This window comes from Orcinus orca, chromosome 3 (assembly GCF_937001465.1).
Source record: "Orcinus orca chromosome 3, mOrcOrc1.1, whole genome shotgun sequence".
Classification (NCBI taxonomy): Eukaryota; Metazoa; Chordata; class Mammalia; order Artiodactyla; family Delphinidae; genus Orcinus; species Orcinus orca.
In genome coordinates, this window is record NC_064561.1 from 108283110 (window position 1) to 108296217 (window position 13108).

General features: G+C 37.8%; 1 protein-coding gene across 2 annotated transcripts in view; it reads right to left on the minus strand.

Moving 5' to 3' along the window:
* Positions 1-13108, minus strand: part of RHOBTB3 (Rho related BTB domain containing 3) — a 975233-nt gene that overhangs the window by 915781 nt on the left and 46344 nt on the right. The window contains exons 11-12 of one of the 2 annotated variants that reach the window (XM_049707074.1): positions 10923-11019; positions 5666-5814 (exon numbers count right to left, since the gene is read on the minus strand). In XM_049707074.1, the coding sequence (XP_049563031.1) occupies positions 5699-5814; positions 10923-11019 (213 nt within the window). In that variant the 3' untranslated portion in view covers positions 5666-5698. Of the gene's footprint in view, positions 1-2889; positions 5815-10922; positions 11020-13108 lie in introns of those variants that run through there. The other variant, XM_004263520.3, reaches the window with a different exon arrangement.

The window sequence follows — 13108 nt, forward strand, 5'->3', positions numbered from 1 at the left end:
GGTCACTGCCAGCACAGCGGGCCAACTTCCTAGCAGTCTGCGAGAGTCGAGCCCGAACATGTGCTATTGACCTGTTTTTATAGCCAGAAAACAAAAGAATGGTCTGAGGTGAAAATTTCGTTCACTGATTTGTCGAGGCACATATACCTTCCTTCTATAGGGTGGGAGAGAGACAGGCCAGATGCCTTTCCTTATTTGGGACAGGTCCCGTTGCCCAGGTGGGCTCAGGAATTTTGTAACCATCGCAACATGGTGGGGAGGGCGATTAAGAGTCCAGTAGAGGGTGTAACGCCGACACTTTTTCAGGCAGGGCCGTCCTTTGTCCTTGAAGCATCATTGTCCTTGGAGCACCACACTAACCTCCAGTGGAGACTCGCAGGCAGAAGTGTCCCCAAGGATCATTTTGTACGTGTTCTGCATCCCCTCAATGACCTACCACTCTTCCAGTCTATCTGTTCATCAACTCCCCATTCAGCCAACCACCTGGGTCACAAAGATAAATCAAGACATGATACCTGCCCTCAAGTTGTTACCATAGAGAGCCCAACAATACGTAAACACCTAAAACGCAATAACTGCCGTAAGAAAGGTATGAATAAAGAGCTAAGGAAAGACACAAGCAGAAGCAACTAATTCTTCCTGGGAGAGTCACGGAAAGCAAAAGAGATACGATAATATAAGTGGCACTCTACAGCATATGCTGGAGTTTGCAAAGTAGACAGGAAACGGCAACACAACCCAAGCCATGGGAAGAGCATGAAGTGTGCACGTACACAGACATCTGGATGGACAGTTCTACCTGTCAAGGCAGGAAAGATGGGGCTAGGTTAGGAAAGGCCTTGCTGGCAGTGAGGACTGTGGAGGTTCTCTAATAAGCAATGGGAGTTTTCTAGAAGGGTACGTTCCCAGGTCAGATTTGTGTTAGGAACAGAATTCCAATGGAACTGTGGAGGCCTTTATGGGTTTAGGAGACTTAACTGACAATTCAGGAAACTTCTAGGGAGGAGTTGTTGTATTATAGAGCACACATTCCATCCTCACGTTATGGCTGCCTGATCTCTCTCCCCCTCCTACCTGGGCTCCTCCACCCTGGAAAGGTCTAATTTTTTAAAATTGAGATATAATTGACATATTATATTAGTTTCAGGTGTACAACATAATGATATTTGCATATCCTGCAAAATGATCACCACAAAAAGTCTAGTTAACATCCATTGCCGGACTTGAGGACACGGGGAGGGGGAAGGGTAAGCTGGGACAAAGTGGGAGAGAGGCATGGACATATATACACTGCCAAATGTAAAAGAGATAGCTAGTGGGAAGCAGCCACATAGCACAGGGAGATCAGCTCGGTGCTTTGTGACCACCTAGAGGGATGGGATAGGGAAGGTGGGAGGGAGATGCAAGAGGGAGGAGATATGGGGATATATGTATATGTATAGCTGATTCACTTTGTTATAAAGCAGAAACTAACACACCACTGTAAAGCAATTATACTCCAATAAAGATGTTAAAAAAAAAATCCATTGCCATACATAGTTACAATTTATTTTCCTTGTGATGAGAACTTTTAAACTCTATTCTCTTAGCTTCCAAATATACAGTATAGTAATATTAACTATAGTCACCATGCTGTACATTATATCCTCATGACCAATTTTGTAAGTGGAAATTTGCATCTTTTGATCCCCTTCATCCATTTCACACTCCCCCCATCCCTTGCCTTAGAGAACCAATATGTTCTCTAAATCTATGAGCTTAGTTTTTTGGGGGGTTTTAGTTTGTTTAAGATTCCATATATATGTGAGATCATATGGTATGTGTCTTTCTCTTTTTTCACTCAGCATAATATTCTCAAGGGCCATCCATGTTGTCACAAATAGCAAGATTTTATACTTTATGGCCGAATAATATTCCATTGTGTGTATATACATATATATATATATATAGCATATTTTCTTTATCCATTCATCCATTGATGGATACTAAGGTTGTTCCCGTATCTTGGCTATTGTAAATAATGCTGCAATGAACACAGGAGTACAGATATCTTTTTGAGTTAGTATTTTCATCTTCTTCAGACAAACACCCAGAAGTGGAAATGCTGGATCATATGGTAGTTCTATTTTTAAGTTTTTGAGAAACCTCCATAGTGGTTGCACCAATTTACCTTTCCACCTACAGTGCACAATGGTTCCCTTTTCTCCACATCCTCGCTAACACCTGTTATTTCTTGTCTTTTTGATGACAGCCATTCTGACAGGTGGGAGGTGATACCTCATTGTGATTTTGATTTTCATTTCTCTGAAAATTTATGGTCTTGAGAATCTCTTCATGTACCTCTTGGCCATCTGTATGTCTTCTTTGGAAAAAATGTCTATTCAGAACCTCTGCATATTTTTATTTGGATTATTTGGGTTTTTTGCTATTGAGTTGTATGAGTTCTTTACATATTTTGGATCTAACACTTTACCAGACATATGACTTGGAAATACTTTCCCATTCAATAGGTTGCCTTTTCATTTTGTTGGAAAGATCCAAATTCTCAACCCTCTATTATGTGAAGTTGCTTCTCCATTTCTCAGAAGTCTTGCCCCCAGCCAACACTAAAGCCTATAAGGGCTCATTTCTAGGCTATATAATTATCAAAGCATTTTTCTAAATAATTGCAGTTATTTTTGTTAAGAGAAATTCTGCTATCAGCTGTTAAAGGTAATATAAATTTCTTTATCTCATCACACACATCTAGCATATCAACAACATTCTAAATATTTTACGCATAGTGGTTTTCATGAAGCACAATTATGCTTGAGAAATACAAGGCAGAATTCCCAAAGTTACTTCAGCAATTCAACAAGGTGAAAATAACTACATGACACTGTGTTGAACTTGTTTTAAAAAAAGGTTTATTTGTTACAAAAATGTTAAATACTAAAACTAAAAACATATAAATTCAGGTCAGGCTATATTAAAATACACACATACCCTTCTTTGCAAAATTATTAAAGATTGAATTAAACAGATGCCTTAAATTAAATAAAATACTCTTGAGGATGTTTTTGTCTAATTAGCTATATCATTGTAGTGTAGTTTTTAAAACTTCAGTTGAAAAGTTCAGCTGTCTTGGAAGTCAAATTTATCCAATTCTTCAGTTTTCTGCTTCTGCCCAATATGAAGCCACCATGCTGGCTTAGAAAGGGTGAATTTCAGCTATGTTACTGAACCTTCTATATTATAAGCCTACTCTCTCCAATATGAACACAGAGTAGTCAGAATTATACAAGGGTTATATAAGGTGAAAACCTGGCCCAGAAAGAAAAAGCCTTAGTTCTACCATACAGTATCTTCTCTAATTAAAATGATTGGTAAATATATTGAAGCACAGATCAGCACAAAGCATACATTCATCTAGAAATAATCTTTCAATTAGAAAAACTCAAAAAGAGCACTCATTTCTCCAAGACAGTCTGTAAGGTTTTTTCTAAAAAAAAAATTCTTGTTATTTTAAATTGAGTTAATTCAAAGGTATTGAAGAGTCTAGCCTAATTTGACTACTGTTCTGACTAGCCCAGGAGAGCTGTGACATCGGGGTGTTTGAGTTACTCACAGGTGGCAAAGAACTTTCATAATAAAAACTACATGCACAGCACCAGCAGAGCACCAGCTCCCAAACCCAACTTCCACTTTTGTCCAACAACCTAGAAACTATCTATGGTCTACTGAAATGCTAAATAGTATTTTCAAGAAAATATTTTGCTTTAGAACTTATATTTTTTAATTTCCTAGATTAAAAGTTAAGATTGACTTAGAATTTTAAGTATTGTAATTAATGCACGGGTAAGAAAATGCTTATGAAAAGCAAAAGGCTATCACTGTATTTTAAAAGGCCTTAAATGTGAATGAATTTCTAAAAATCTACTACAGTATCTACTCTTTCCAATGCTAATCTTTGTCAAGTGGAATTTGTCAATAGTTGATTAGCTCAAGTGAGTTAAATACAAAAAATAAATGCATTCCAGTAATATTTATCAACACAATCCAATTAAAATCAGGTTTCTTGTAAGATATTTGTAGGGGATTTTTACTGTTTTACTCTGACAGTGTTGGTATACATCCAAGGACTAACTGTATAGTATTGTGTCTATACTATGGTATAAAACTGTTTAATCAAACCTTTGAACAGCTGGAAAAACTATGTGTATTCTAAAGTCACTGGCAATTAAAAGAAAAATATATTCCAATACTGAATTACAGATGAAAATGATGCTAACAACAAACAGTAATCTGGTTTTCCATCTCTCAGCTTGTGAGCTTCTGATGTAACTGTTTCTGTTGACATGTGATACAAGAGAAACTATAATTTTGTCCTCTATCTTAGTACCATTTTCTCTACATGTAACAAGTCTTGATTTATATCCTTGCTCTGAACTTATTAGATAATCTTGAAGGACAAGGTTCATGCTATTCCTCATCAAATACCCTTTCAGGCCTCAGAAAGAATTCACAAAATTCAAGCCACTGACATCCTAATCTTAGTAAATAGACTGAAAGAAGAAAAACTCTTGAGCCTTTGATTGCAAATTCTCTAGAAAGCGTCTTTTCCTATGAGCATTTTTATAAGTGCATATTAAAGTCACACTGGTCAGTCACTTTTACCAACATCTTGGTCTTAGAGAATGATCAAGAAAGTATTCCTCTGTGTAGTGCCAGAATTGTGAGTGTTACAAGGTGAAACCAACATGATGCATTTCTCACTTGCCAGTGGAGGTGGCAGAGGAGGGAGGCCATGGGTGGTACAGACTTTCCCATGGGGGGAACCCCATATGATCTCTTCCCTCAGCAAGCTTCCTTCTCTTTCCTTGATGTCAGTGCCTCTTTTCTGCTTTCAGAGATAACGTTTGAGCAAGAAAACATACCCTGCTAGGAGTTATGCATAATCTGGGGGGCCCAGTACAGAGTGAAAATGCAGGGCCATTCTTCAAATTTTAAGATGGCGATCGCAGGGCACTGAACTGAGCATGGGGCCCTTCTAAGCAGGAGGCCTTGTGTAAGCACACGGGTTACATGGCCACAAAGCCAGTCCTCTATAGATTTCTTGCCTAATCAGAATCCCAGGGGAGAGACAAGGTAGCTCATTGTTCAGATAAAAACCAGATTTTTTTTTCCATTATGGTTCAAACACTGTCATTGATTTGGAATGAAGTGGCATTTCACTTTCAAAATCCTAGGCAAATTTCTATTCCTAAGACCTCAGCCTCATCAGTCTTCTCCTAGATTTCTCACTATAGAAACAGTCATACTGGGTCTTTAAAAAGCCCTTATTTTAATAGAGCAATTAATCAGACATGATGAAATTTCTGTATTAATCCTACATGATTTTTTAAAAATTTAAACATTTCTTAAATGGAAGGGGTATTAATATCACTAAACCAATAGGGCATCTTAAAGGGAAAAATAGCTGTACACAGCCTTATATACTCGGGTGAAGTCTTAATTTTAGCCTATGGTATATTTTGTTCCCTTTTAAGATCATAATAGTAGTTTTTTTCAATAAGAACTAATAAGCATATTAAGCTGTATGGTGATTTTTTTTTTTAACTCCCATACTGGTTGCAGTCACAAGAATTTTCCTAGAACCCAGAAGTACCCCATTCTTCATAATAACAAGAAAAAGTGTGTGTATATAAAAACTCCAGGGTTACATTACTAAGCAACGACATTTCCGGGAGTGAATATACTTCCTGTATTCCGCAAGCTGTTTCAAGTACATATTTGATGGCCATCTGTGCTTTTCAACAAAACTGCGTTCTTCCACTAAAAGTTTCAGAAAAAGAATATTAATTGAATATATTTTATTTGGGATCAAGTTTCGATATTAACTATTGGTTTCCTATGTAATAGGTGAGATCCAAGCTCTGCTGTATACTTCCTCCCCTCCCCTCAACCAGTCATCAGTATTTATGTTATTCTGTGATTCACAATTATATACTGTTTTAGGTTTTTTCCTTTAATTAGTTTTCTTTGTAGCTAACTCAACCTTCCGAACTCTTTGAAGTCCTCTCAATTCTGTTTTCCACGGGGCCACAGTTATCAGAGGATCTAGCCATTCCTATGGGGGTGGTGGCGGTGTTCCCCTGGAGACCCCTCTCTTCACATCCCTGTACCCTCTTGCCTTCTATGCCTGCTTCATGCTTTTGCATTGGATCCCTCCACTCCTGGACTCCAGATTCTTCACTCTGTTTTCTCTAGTTTTGGTGAAGCACAACTTTTATTAGCTTCCTAAAGCAGAGTATGCATAAGAAGTATTTTTGAGACCTTGCTTGTGATGAAACGTCTTTAATCTGTCCTTACACCCAACAGATCATTTGGTTTGGTATGGAATTCTAGGTTGAAAATTTTCCCTCAGTATGTTGAAGACAGTACTCCACTGCTTTCTAGCTTCCAAGGCTGTTAAGAACTCTACTACCATTCAGATTCATGGTCGCTGATAAATGATCTGTGGGGTTTTTTATTCTGTAAACGTTTAGATTTTTCTATTTATAGTCAGTGTTCCTGCACGTCCCAGTGATAGACCTTGTTATTCGTTAAGCTGAGCACTTAGCAGAGCCTTTTAATCTGTTGACTCAGTTCCTCAGTACTGGGATAACTTCTTGTATTATTTCTTTGATAATTTCCTCCTCAGCATTGTTTTTCTTTTTTCTTCCTGTATTAACTTCTATTACTGAGATACTTCACCTCCTGCATTGAGCCTCCAACTTTTTAAAAAAACCTTTTTCTGTCTCTTCATCCTTTTTGTCCTACTTTCTAGATTTCCTTACCTTTATCTTTCTACTCTTTTATTTATTTAGTTGTTTGTTTTTTTTGTTATGGTTTCATTTTTGCTACCCTAATTTTCAAGAGCAACTTCTTGTTCTTTTATTGTTTTTTTTAAAATTATGGTAAAATACACATAATATAAAATTTACCATCTTAACTATTGTTTTTTGTTTTTCCATCTTAACTATGTTTTTTTTCACTTAACTATTTTTTTTTTTTTTTTTGCGGTACGCGGGCCTCTCACTGTTGTGGCCTCTTCCGCTGCAGAGCACAGGCTCCGGACGCGCAGGCCCAGCGGTCATGGCTCACGGGCCCAGCCGCTCCGTGGCATGTGGGATCTTCCCGGACCGGGGCACGAACCCGTGTCCCCTGCATCAGCAGGCAGACTCTCAACCATTGCGCCACCAGGGAAGCCCCCATCTTAACTACTGTTAAGTGTCTAGTTCAGTAGTGTTAAGTACATTCACACTGTTGTCAACCAATCTCCAGAACTCTTTTCATCCTGCAAAACTAAAACTCTATACCCATCAAACAACTCCGTTTCCCCTTTCCCCAAGTCCCAGCAACCACCATTCTATATACTCTGTCTCTATGAATATTGTTTCTTTTTTATAACATTCTATCCCTGTTTTATGAATGTATATCTCTTATTCTTTGAAGATATTAATTATAGGGTTTTTTTTAAAGGTTTTCTTCTACTCTTTGTTCTTGTAAGTTCCTTCTCTTCTGTTTTTATTCATTTTGTTTTGTTTTTGGTATTCATCTTGCACATTGGACACTGCCTCAAATATCTGTTGACCCTCAGTTGGCCTCTTTATATTTAAGAGTGAGATGTTAGAAAGCTGTTTGGATTTCTTTTGGGCATGGGCAGGACTTGCTGACTGGTGGAATACACTGTAGCACAACTGAACAGATATCCACTGGGTTAACTGAGAGAATTCTCAAATGACTGCACCTACAGTTTTTTATGTGAGGTCAGGGAAGGATGCTTCAATTTCATGCCCAGAGTATGAGTGTCAAAGTGGTAGTCAAGGTGGGAGTCAAATACCTGGCTGCCAGAATTCCGGAACCTGGATATGGGAAGAAGGCTGGAGGGTTACTATATAATGTGACACTTTCACATGATCTCTATGTTTTCAGTCCAGCTCCTTGCCCCAATCTCAGCTATACTCTGAGTTCATGATTCTATAACTTTTTTGGTTTAACTTATCCAGGAATAAACCTCCAAACTCCTGTGATGATGAGGGAGAAGCACTTGCCTGCCTGGGTGGGATGGAGTGTAGCGAAAGCATTCAACTAATCCTATGGCTTTCACTCCCAAGCCTCGTCCTGCTTTCTGAAATACCAGGTACCTCAAATTTCTAAGGCTTTACAGTATTCTGCTGGGTGAATCAGTTTGTCTCTCATCGGTATTCCCTTCTGTGGGCACTTAGGTTTGCTTCTGCTAAGTCAGTTTTCACTTCTCCATCTACTGTTTGACCCCGTCTATTATAATTTGTATTAACAAGGTCTTGATCCAGGCTGCAGGGCCTGGATCAGAAGAAACAACCTAGCTGCCCGGGGAAATTAGTTGTAGGTTTCATTAGGGAGCAAAGGTGACATAAGGCTGCTCCCTCAGTTAAGATTAAAAAAACAAAAGCAAAAAAACAGAGAAAACTTGTCAGAGATGAGCTCTGATAGCCAGCAAAACTCAAAATGAGACAAAAAACTCCATAATATATAACATAATACTGAGATAAATGAAACCGTGAGAATAACGAATCCATAAATGCCAAGGGTAACATATTCCTGTGCATTGCTGTTTGTTTTCGTATAAGAGTCCAGTATATAAAATATGCCTAGTATTTAATGAACTATTTCACTGAGTTCTGATGTATCGGTGCCAGCATTAACCTGAGAGCTTTTCCAGTCTCACTTTTAAATTTCTAAACACCCTCTAAAGAAGAAAAACCCCCAGTTAAGGGAAAACGTGTCACAGAATTCCAATAATAATTTGATGATTTTTGAAGTTGAAAATGAGCAATTCTTTAAGGAAACCGTAAAGAGACTGTGACAAGAACCCTTTTCAATTTCAAGTGACCATGTGAGGTAGGCCAAGAGTCAGGCAACAGGGAGGAGAGGGGACTGTGGCACCATGGAGAGGACACGCGCCTTTAAATGAGTAGCCACTGCTCAGTTACAGGTTGTTGCCATGTGGGAAGATGGGCCCAGAGAAGCCAGATCTTCCAACTTTGTCAAAAGAAGCCAGAAATTTGGATTTTCAAATGTGACATGTTACAATTTTTAATACTGACACTAAAAAAATTATAATACCGTGTGGTCCAAATAAAATCCCTTAGCAAGTTACATTCAACCCATAGACTGACGGTTTATGGCTGCTGATATAGACTATCAAATTCTCCCTTATACACAGGGGCTTTCTTTTGCTCTGCCCAAAAGGACACATCACAGCAGGTCCTGGACATGAACAAGGACCGCTAAATCAGAGCACTCAGGATACTGTTTTAATTCCCATCAAAGGAACATAAGACCATCACTGACACAGCCTCATTTTCTTACCCTGCCTTCTCAACTTACACCCTGGAGTCCTGCTTCTCACTGTGCCAGGTGGTGGTCATAACATACTTTATAGGCAATTGTATAAGTATCAGAATAAAATAAAGATTAATAACTCATAGGATTTAGAGAACATCCTTCCCCCAAGGCTGTAATAGTACTCTATGTGTATCACATATCTACACAAAATAGTAAGTAGAAAATCAACTGACTAGTCTTTTACAAATGAAGGTGACCTCAGGTGGCATAATAAAGGGGGTCCTAAAATCAAAATGTTCATTTATTTCATTTTTAATTGCCTCCTTAAAGAATAACTGTGGAAGAATGCCCCTACTAACTAACAGCAAGGGGAAGTATGCCTTATGTTTATGAATGAACTTTGTTTCTTGCACAAAGTAAATGGTTAGTAAATATCTGTTGTCCTGCTATGATTTATTATGTTACTCTTCTGCACTAATAGTTATGTAAACAGCCTCCCAATAGGCATACAATGTTTGTTGACTGGCTGAATACATCTGCCCAAAGCTGACTGTCGGTTTCTTGGTTTCCTTAAATATGCAATGAACAGCTGAATGAAACCAGAGATGCTCACCTCTTCTAGCAGCAGATTCTCTTTTACAAGCAAAATTTTACATAGAATTCTAAGATCTCAGCAGGTCAAAGTGAAACCACTCTGGATGAAGGTGGGAGGGAGGAGTCCAAGAACAGCGAGTGCTAGCCTCTCCTCCCCTCTCCCTCTTCTGCGCCACCCACCTCGCTCTCTGCTCCCACCTCACAAGAACTGCGGGCATCATCGCCAAGGAGGTTTCTCCACTTAGAGTTTGAAACTACTTGACTAGGAGATCTTTCATTTCCTTCTCCCCTTACCTTGATTATTCCTTGGGTCTATTCTAGGCAATAACATGAGCAAACCATTGTATCTAAACTGTCTACTTCGATGACTATTCTATTTTCATTTTCTTTCATCTTATGCAGCACTCAGAAGCTCACCCTTTGATTTGTTTTAATCTTTATAATTTACCTTAAAAAATCACATTAAGTATACTCTCTGCTCAGTAAATTTTGCACCACTCTTTGATCAATAAAAAATTGTTATTGTCGAATGATATAATGGACTCCTGTAGAGACAGGAGATACCAGTACAACAGAACTATATACTAGGGATAATTTTTTCTTTTTAAAAAGAAAATTTAAAAAGCTGTACTATTTAAATTTTGCTTCTGACCTAGGTGGTTAAAACCAAATCCCATTTATCACAACCAAATGTCATGTGAGGCCCCCTTCTCTCTCTGCTTCAGAAAAAAAGGCACTTAAAAATGGATGGGAGCTATGAAACAATCATTAGGAAACTTCTTGTGTAACACAGGTCAAGCTTCTTATGAAACACCGGTTACTATAAGTGTCCTCAATTACCACACTGCATACTTAAAAGGAATGTCTTACACTGACTTTTTATTTTTAAAAACTACTATTCCTACAAATTATGTCTCAAATCTAAGAACAAAGAACGTAAAGGTTTTTCGTTCCAAAAACATTAATTAGCAATCTACCTGAAAGATCCTGAAATTCAGGCTTCTGACTGAAGATGAGGTAGTTAGTGGCAATGAAATGAAGCAGCCAGGTTGAGAGGCAATCAGAGTGGTGAAACTGCAAGAAAAATGGAAAGTGAAACAACATTGTACATAATGACCAGCAACATGATGATTAGATTGAGAGAATGGTTCAGGAGAACTCATGGAGGGCCCAATTCCACGTTTAATGTGTCTGTATATGATTCAGCCTTCAGTCTACTCAGACAGCAGAAAGGAAAAGGGAGCATTATTAACAAGTAATAATAAAATCACATCAATGAAGAAACCAAATCAAATGAAGAACAAGCTACGGCTGCTATAGTGGCTGAATGTCTTTAAGCAGATGCATGGTTGCATCTGTGGGTAACAAAGACTACTAGAGGTTCTTGAGGACTTTCATTTAAGCTTTTCATCTAAGGTCATGGCCTTCACTAACTGCACTTATATCTGTGTAGCAGAGAGAAGATTATGATCAGCAAAGGTATACATCTGGCCATATCTCAACAAATTCACCTGCAGAGAAAACCAAAGAATATTTTGAGGAGGAAATGTCATCAATCTAAGGGTATGGGTTTCCACATGTAATTATTTCTATGAGAAGGTTATGTCTGAATAATTGCTTTTAACTGGGATGTACTGTTACACTGAGCAGGATTTCCAGCACATTTATCATCCATCCTGAATTCCAATAGCTAATGGAAGGGAAACTCAGAAACTTGGCCATGACATCATTACCTTGGTGCCAACCCAGTGACACTCACTAATCCACCTAACCACACAATTCAGATTACAGTAGCATGCTGCCAGGTAACTTAGGAACATGAATATAGTTCTTTTATTATTACTGTGGTAAAATATACATAACATAAAACTTACCATTTTAACCATCTTTACGTGTACAGTTAAACAATAACTCCCCTTTCCTCCTACTCCCAGGTTCTGGTAACCACTATTCTATTTTCTATGAATTTGGCTATTCCAGGTACCTCGTATAAGTTATACAAGTTATACAAAATTATACAATGTTTGTCCTTTTTCTGACTGGTTTATTTTACTTAGCATAAGGTTCATTCATGCTGCACCATGCATTAAAATTCCATTCCTTTTTAAGGCCAAGTAATATTCCATTGTGTATACATACCACATTTTGTTTATTCATTCATCTGTTGATGGACATTTAGGTTGTTTCCACCTTTAGGCTAAATATAGCTCTTTTAAGGACACTCAAAAATAGTATGTAAGCAATAAGTAATGCTAAATTGAAGACAGATTTGTAATCTCAAATCTTAAGAATGAAACTCAAGTATCACTCTTTTTAAAAGTTATAATGTGTGAATATTTTACATATAAATTCACAGGTCCCTCTGATTTTAATTATATAGACACTCAATTTTTGAATTGTAAGAGACTTCATGGTTCATCTAATACCACATCACATATTAACAATCTTTCTTCACTTAATGTTTTAGCAGATGAATATGAGTGATCTCAAGGGAATACAGCAAGAATGTGGAGCTATTTTAACAGAAGCCACCAGCACTACTAGATGGTTAACCCAGAGGAGAAAACCTACCAACAGACGTTCAGACCACTGCCTAAGGACTGTGACTTTGAAAGAGAGGGAGACCACAGAAATGAACAGCTGGCTATAAAAACATGGTTCAAATGCAGAATTTTATTTTTGAATAAGACTTAAGATTTCATAATTGTGGGCTCTTGGCAAGAGATGGAATGCATCCCACTGGAAAGACTACACTTTTGGAAGAATATGTGCTGACTTGAGAAGACAGTTTAAACTGAAATAAACAACAGAATTTTAAAAAGAAAATTTAAAATATACCATAAACCAAATGCTACAGAATTTAACAGCCCTGTGAAGAATAATAATGGTGGAAAAAGTACCCCAAAACTCACAAGGAAAAGGTCAGAAACAAAACTGGTGGCCTGAAGAAGCCAAATATTAAATGCACAGATTATAAGCAAGAATTTGAGTTTAAAACTTTAATATGAGAGTAAACAGGACTTCATAGGAATCACCAAAGTTTGCCACGATAAGGTTTAAAGGGGAGGAGGAATAAGGAAATCTCTACCTCAATCCAAAGGAACTGATCCGATTAAGGGAAAAAAGCCTCTGTTGCGTGTTAAGATTTCAACGTCATGGAAAC